The following is a 7,500-nucleotide window of genomic DNA, read 5'->3' on the forward strand; positions in this document are numbered from 1 at the left end:
TATAAAAACAGTCACAGCTTTTGGTTCATGTGGACTTTAAAACAAAGTTCTTTAGATGTTAGTGCCACTATATTAGTCTTGAGGATATCTATAATCTAATGTGTCCAAAATTCACATTTAGGAGATATAAACCTGGTGTAAACATGTCAAGTTTGCAGTTTGTCTCCTCCGTCTAAATCAGGGGTGTCCAAACTTTTTGGGCCGAGGGCCAGATGCAAAAAAAAAAAAAAAAAGTTGTCCCGGGCCAAATTTTACATACATCACACAGACACGCATATATGTATATATATATATATATATATGTGTGTGTGTGTGTATGTGTGTGTGTGTGTGTGTATTATGGAATTATTTTAATTATTTCAACTGTGTTTCTGACAAATTAAACAGACACATTTCCCGCTGACCTCTGTGAAGAAATATTCTTTCCCCCAACGTGACTGAAATTTCCTCCACTCACTGTTGATTTTCCTTTTTCTTGGTTGTGCTTTCATGGCTCGCCAAAACGTGATTATCAATTATGTTTCCTTCAGTTTGTTCAGTTCGTTTTACTTATTGAAGGCATGTAATAGCGACACCCGGTGGTTATTTATTGAATTACGTTCATTTTTGTATAGCGGGCCAGATTTTATTAATATTTTTAAAAAGCCTCGCGGGCCGCCACAAAACTGATTGCGGGCCGCAGATGGCCTGCGGGCCGTAGTTTGGACACCCCTGGTGTAAATGAATCATACTTCAGTTTCTCATCAAATCTTCTGACCAATCAAATGCTCTCTAGTGTCTGACATGCACCGCCCACTTCTTCTCAGTGGCTTTTAATCTGATGCACTTGCACTCAACCACTCTCATTGGCAGAGCTGTGAGAGAAACAACACGCTATTGGTTGCTTTAAAGAAAAGGGAGGAGTTTGTGCGTGTGTGTGTGTGTGTGTGTGTGTGTGTGTGTGTGTGTGTGTGTAATGCTCCAATTCACAAGGGGCATCAGCCTCAACACTTGCACAGGGCGTGTCTAAAGTTGGGTCTGACGCGATCATCATAACAGCGTCAATCAATGAAACGAGTCCACAGCCTGCTACTGTCTGAGCGTATTTGCATAAAGCAATCTGATTGGCTGACGCTTCTGTTGGCGCTTGAAAAGTTGAGAAATTCCCAACTTCTGGAGCGTACAACACCACTTAAGCAGCGCCGATGGACCCACAATTCAGTTCGACAATGCTTGACGTCCCCCATACAAAGTGACACTCTGTGTGAATGGGCCGTAAGACTTGCATAGCCAGAGCTCAGACTGACGGCTGGAGGTCAGGGAGCTTTGGCGCTTTGAAGGGGCAAGGACCGCCCACTATGTCATATAACTGACAGGTTAAACAACCAATAACATTTCATTTTGTGCTGTACCATGTTTTTGTGTGTAATATTGCATCTTTCATGCACAAATGTTTTTAAAAGTTTACAACAACGATGCATAAATATTATAAATGATCTCTCGGCAAGACAAATGGTGAATCAGCAGGACGCACGTTTAGACGTCGTTCATTCATTCGGTATTTTGGTGACGCATTTCTACATGAAGATCAGGCAGACTGAGATGACATTTAAACAATGCACAAGAGTTAATGAGCATATAAATTACATTATTTTACGCTGTATTGTTCTGTTTTCATGGTAATGCCCTGTATTTGATATTCATCTGCTTTATTTGCAAATAAGAAAATCAATAAAAAGTTAAAATCATAAAAAAAGAGAAAAGAAAAGGTGGAACATTCGAACAATGCACAAGAGTTAACAAACAAAAAAGACACAAAATCCTCAAACAATTGAAGTCAGAGTTATTCGCCCTCCTGTGAATTTCTTTGTCAAATATTTCCTAAATGATGTTTCTCAGATTCAGGAGTTGCTCACAGTTTTTCCTCTAATATTTGTTGTTCTTGCAGTTTTTAATAGTTTTAAACTCATTTTAAGGTCAATAGTATTATCCTCTTCAGCAATATTAGTTTTTTTTTTATCTCCAGAACAAACCCCTGTTATACAATGACTTGCCTAATTACCCTAACTTTACCCTAATTACCCTAACTTTACCCTAATTACCCTAGTGAAGCCTTTACATGCCACTTTAAGCTGAACACTAGTGTCTTGAATAGGGATGTAACGGTATCAGAATTTCACGGTATGATAATACCTCTGTATGAATGGCACAGTACGGTATTAATTGAGTAATTTACAGGAAAAACAAAACTAATGAAAAGACGCGAAAAAAGTGGCAAAAGTGTTTATTTACCTCAGCACTGAACATATCAATGACATACAAATCAGCATCTATCTGTAAGCTTCCAAACAGGAACTTCAATCTTTCAATTTTAATAACAAAAAACTATTAAACCATATAAAAAAATAAAGTTTCAGTTTAGTATTGTTGAAAACTCATCACATTCAACATTTAATCACTCACTCAGTCAGATAGAGTTGGGTTTTATAAGGAAAATGATCATATAACTATAATCTGGTGAAAGCTGGGATCTGGGCATGTCCCCTGCAGCAGAATAAACCCTCTCATTTGGGACTGAGGTTTCTGGGACAGAGAGATATGATTTAGCCAAGGTTGACAGCAGTGGGTAACGCTGTGCATCGTCTTTCCACCACTTGAGAGGACAAGTCATGAGTGAGATAGAGGTCTCTCTGCAGTACAAGTCAACGTCTGCATCAATCTGAACAGTGTGCTGTGTTCTGCAGTCCCCATCACTGTTATTAGTCGTGTTCCCCGACTTATATTCCACCACAGTCTGGCAGCGCCTGCATTCTGTCTTTGTCTTTGTCTGTCACCTTTTCTCCTTTCTCGTATCTTTTTAGAAAGAAACCGAAATGCTTCCACACATCCGATTTAAAACCCGCTTTACGTTCGATCATTTCCAGCTCTTTTTCTTCCCCGCTACTAGCAGCACACTCCATTTCCACATTACTGGATCTGTAGCGACAACAGACCGCAAAGGATGATGGCCACGCCTGGGCTGATGGGAATTGTAGTTCCCGCTTCCTCCCGTTCACTTCATTCGCCTGAGCAAACTTTTCTCTGAAATATAGTTTTATTGAGTCATGCGCCGACGCTAATATTGAAAACAATTACTATTGCGGTATGACGGTATTTACAATATTGCTACATCCCTAGTCTTGAAGAATATCTAGTCTAATATTATTTACTGTCATCATGACAAAGAGAAAATAAATCAGTTATCAGAGATGCGTTATTAAAACTGATATGATGAACAGAAAATGGGGGAAAAATATTCAGGAGGGCGGATAATTCAGACTTCAGCTGTATGTGGAGTTTAACTCACGCAGCAGGTCGGAGCCGAACTGGTGTTCAGTGATGTGCTGGAAGAGTGCGGTCAGGATGGGCAGCAGAGCCACGGTGGTGTAGTTAATATTCTGCGAAACGCCCTTCATCTGACTGCGGGAATGAGTGAATTTGCCCAGCTTCAGGTTCTCCAGTGTCTTCTCCAGATCCTCCGCTGCGTTCTCGAAGAACGTCCTCAGACCCGCTTTCACCAGCTCTGAGCCGGACTTCATCACCGTCCTGGAAAACACCAAACATCACTAATACACCACACTAACACCTGATACTAATAGCTTAGAGGAACGTCTGCGTGAAAGATTCAGCTGCAAGTTTTTATTTCAGCCAATCAGCACTAAGGGGGCGTGTCTACCAATTAAATTGGAGATATAAAAGGGGCCGGGTTTGTTGAGTTATGGGAATGTTTATTTTGGGGCTTTCAAATATCAACAACCAGAAGTTGATGCCAACTTTTATTTCAGCCAAACGGCCGGCTTAGTAATTATAGTGGAGATATAAAAAGGGGCGGGGTCTATGGATTATGTGTGTGTTTGTTTAGTTGCTTTCAAGTATCAACAACCGGAAGCTGCTGCAGACTTTTGTTTCAGCCAATCAGCAGAAAGAGGGTGTGTCTAGTGATTGTAGTAGCAATATAAAAAGAGGCAGTGTCTGTTGAGTTGTGGGTCTGTTTGTTTATATGCTTTCAAATGTCAACAAACTGAAGTTGCAGCAGACTTTTATTTCAGCCAATCAGCAGCAAGGGGGTGTGTCTATTAATTAAACTGGAGATATAAAAAGGGGCGGATCTACGAATTATAGGTGTGTTTGTTTTAGTGCTTTCTAATATCAACAACCGGAAGTTGCTGCAGGCTTTTGTCTCAGTCAATCAGCAGTAAGGGGGTGTGTCTATTAAGTTAGAGTCGCAAAAGGGGCGGGGTCTGCTGAGTTATGGGCATGCTTGTTTTAGTGCTTTCAAATATCACCAACCAGAAGCTGATGCAGACTTTAATTTCAGCTAATCAGCAGTATGGATGTGCGTCTAGTAATTATAGCAAGAAAACAAAAAGGGGCGGGGTCTGCTGAGTTATGGGCGTGTTTATTTGAGTGTTTTCAAAGATCAACAACCAAAAGTTGATGTAGTCTTTTATTTTAGCCAATCAGCAGTAAGGAGGGCGTGTCAAGTAGTCACAGTGGAAATATAAAAAGGGGCGGGGTCTGCTGAGTTATTAGCATGTTTGTTTTGGTGCTTTTAAATATCAACTTGAAGTTTCTGCAGACTTTTATTTCAGCCAATCGGCAGTAAGGGGATGTGTTTACTAATTAAAGTGGAGATAGAAAAAGGGGCGGGGTCTGCTGAGTTATGGGTGACTTCAATTTGGTGCTTTTAAATGTCAACAACAAAAAGTTGCTACAGACTTGCATTTCAGCCAATCAGCAGTAAGGGGTGTGTCTAGTAATTATAGTGGACATACAAAAAAGGGCGGAGTCTGTTGAGTAATGGGTTTGTTTGTTTTTGAGCTTTCAAATATCGACAACCAGAAGTTGTACAGAATATTATTTAGGCCAATCAGCAGTGAGGGGGCGTGTCTAGTAATTATAGCAAGAATATAAAAAGGGGCGGGGTCTGTTGAGTTATGGGGATGCTTGTTTTAGTGCTTTTAGGTTTCACCAACCGGAAGTTGATCTAGCTTTTATTTTAGCCAATCAGCACTAAAGGGGCGTGTCTAGTAATTATAGTGGAGTTATACAATAGGGGCAGGGTCTGTTGAGTTATGGGCGTGTTTGTTTTAGTGCTTTCAAAGATCAACAACCGAAAGTTAATGTAGTCTTTTATTTTAGCCAATCAGCAGTAAGGAGGGTGTGTCAAGTAGTCACACTGGAGATATAAAAAGGGGCGGGGTCTGCCGAGTTATTAGCATGTTTGTTTTGGTGCTTTCAAATATCAACAACTGGAAGTTTCTGCAGACTTTTATTTCAGCCAATCAGCAGTAAGGGGGTGTATCTACTGATTAAACTGGATGTATAAAAAGGGGCGGGGTCTGCTGTGTTATGGCCATGTTTGATTTGGTGCTTTTAAATATTAACAACCAGAACATGCTGCTCACTTTATTTTCAGCCAATCAGCAGTAAGGGGGTGTGAATACTCATTAAAGTGGAGATATAACAAGGGGCAGGGTCTGCTGATTTATGGGCGTGTTCAATTTGGTGCTTTTTAATGTCAACAACAAAAAGTTGCTGCAGACTTTGACTTCAGCCAATTAGCAGTAAGGGGGTGTGTCTAGTTATTATAGTAGAGATATAAAAGGGGCCAATCAGCAGTAAGGGGGTGTGTCTAGTAATTATAGTGAAGATATAAAAAGGGGCGGGGTCTGTTGAGTTATGGGTGTTTGATTTAATGCTTTCAAATATCAACCGGACGTTACTGCCGACTTTTATTTCAGCCTATCAGCAGCCAGGGGGCGTGTCTAGTAGTCACAATGGAGATAAAAAAGGAGCGCGTCAGTTGAGTTATGGTCGTGTTTAGGGCGCAGTTGCTGCAGACTTTTATTTCAGTATGTTGACTAGTGTGTGTGTGTGTGTGTGTGTGTGTGTGTTTGTAATTGTGTGTGTTGTACCTGGTGTCAAGTGTGTGTGCGAGGATGTGCAGACAGCTGACCATGGTGGTGGAGTCACTTCCTGCAAACACACACACAATAATAAACCTCCGAACACACACACACACACACACACACACACACTGCAGTGCTGCAGCAGATCCAGCAAGAGCAGAAAAGAGGGACGGATCTTACCAAACAGAGAGATGCGGTGCCGAACCAGAGCTGCCAGCTTACAGAAAAGACTACAAGAGAAAACACACACACAGACACACACACACACACACACACACACACACACAGGAGGAGAGAAGGGCTGAAACTGGTCTGGAAGGAAGAACACACTGAAGCCTCCCTTCCACTGCACATGACAAGCGACAGACCGGATGTCATTCATTTCCCATGGAGAGGTAGTCCGGGAGCTGCGTGGAGTTCTGATCATCTCCGTATGCGGAAAATTCTGATCTGAATTGAGCTGCGGATCCGTTAAAATATTTGAACTCCTGCGACTAGACCGTATGCGACCTGCCGACCGGATGTGATGTATTCCAGTGTTGTTCAAGCAGGTCCGTGTGCGCTCGAGATGAGAAATAGCAGTTTATTTGGTTATTTTTTGAATCAGAAAAAGTCTATATTAACTAAAACATTTCTGTTCATAAATGTAAGTAATAAAGTAATAAAAATATGTTTGATGTCGTCTCCACATTCCTTCCAATATTCTTAGCGGTCTGAGTTTCTAGCATTCATTCATTCATTCATTCAACCACAGAGAATGGCTTTTGCACTCCTTTATTTCGGACACTGCGAGAACAGCTTCTCTCACATGGTGCACATCAGAACTGAAAATTCTGCCACAAGGGGCCGTATTCTGACAGTCGTGTCCAAATGTCGTGTGCAGTGGAAAGGCGGCTTGAAGCAGAAACAGATGAACCCGACAGCAGAGATCAGACTGTGTGTGAAAGAGTCAGAAAGAGGAGATCTGCTGAGTGTGTGTGTGTGTGTGTGTGTGTGTGTTGCTGGAGCGCTGCTAATTCGAGTTACTATAATAGACTGCACAATAGACCAGAACAAAGCCGGTCTAAAGTCCAGCGCAGAGCGCGTTAGTTGTGCGCCTCACTTACACACTGCTGAATACACACAAGATGTAGAGCAACACGCAAATATCTTTACACATGAAAAATAATTAAAGGATTAAATTATAAAACATATTATTTTCTACATAAATATAAAAACAATACTTTCATGCCTTCCTCATCTTTCAGTTTATTCAAGACAATCTGCTTTCGTATAATGTTATTATTATTAGCAGTATTATTTATTATATCCATATTTATATTTGTTTTATTAAAAACAAGCTTAGATTTGTCCACCTGTCAGGTTTTAGACCATATGGGGCACAGCATGTGTTTTAGGATATAACTCAGGTGTTTGAGCACACTTCATTATTATTGTTCATTTATTCGTTTGCTGGAGATTAGAACTGAATTTAGAAATAGTTTTGAAACAAATCTTTAACAAAGAAAATTCATTATTTATAGGCTAATTGATGTCTGTGCATACAACACGTTTCCCTATCCACGAGAGT

General features: G+C 40.7%; 1 protein-coding gene across 4 annotated transcripts in view; it reads right to left on the reverse strand.

The window, feature by feature from the left end:
• Positions 1–7,500, reverse strand: part of LOC101884734 (ryanodine receptor 3) — a 253,838-nt gene that overhangs the window by 73,088 nt on the left and 173,250 nt on the right. For 3 of the 4 annotated variants that reach the window (XR_015512842.1, XM_087289686.1, XM_087289685.1), the window contains exons 61-63: positions 6,111–6,160; positions 5,937–5,997; positions 3,326–3,564 (exon numbers count right to left, since the gene is read on the reverse strand). Coding sequence is in view for 2 of the 4 variants with exons in the window: in XM_087289686.1 (XP_087145812.1) it covers positions 3,326–3,564; positions 5,937–5,997; positions 6,111–6,160 (350 nt within the window). In the remaining 2 variants the exon portion in view is untranslated. The remainder of the gene's footprint in view (positions 1–3,325; positions 3,565–5,936; positions 5,998–6,110; positions 6,161–7,500) is intronic. The other variant, XR_015512843.1, reaches the window with a different exon arrangement.

This window comes from Danio rerio, chromosome 17, assembly GCF_052040795.2.
Source record: "Danio rerio strain M-AB ecotype USA chromosome 17, GRCz13ab, whole genome shotgun sequence".
NCBI lineage: Eukaryota > Metazoa > Chordata > Actinopteri > Cypriniformes > Danionidae > Danio > Danio rerio.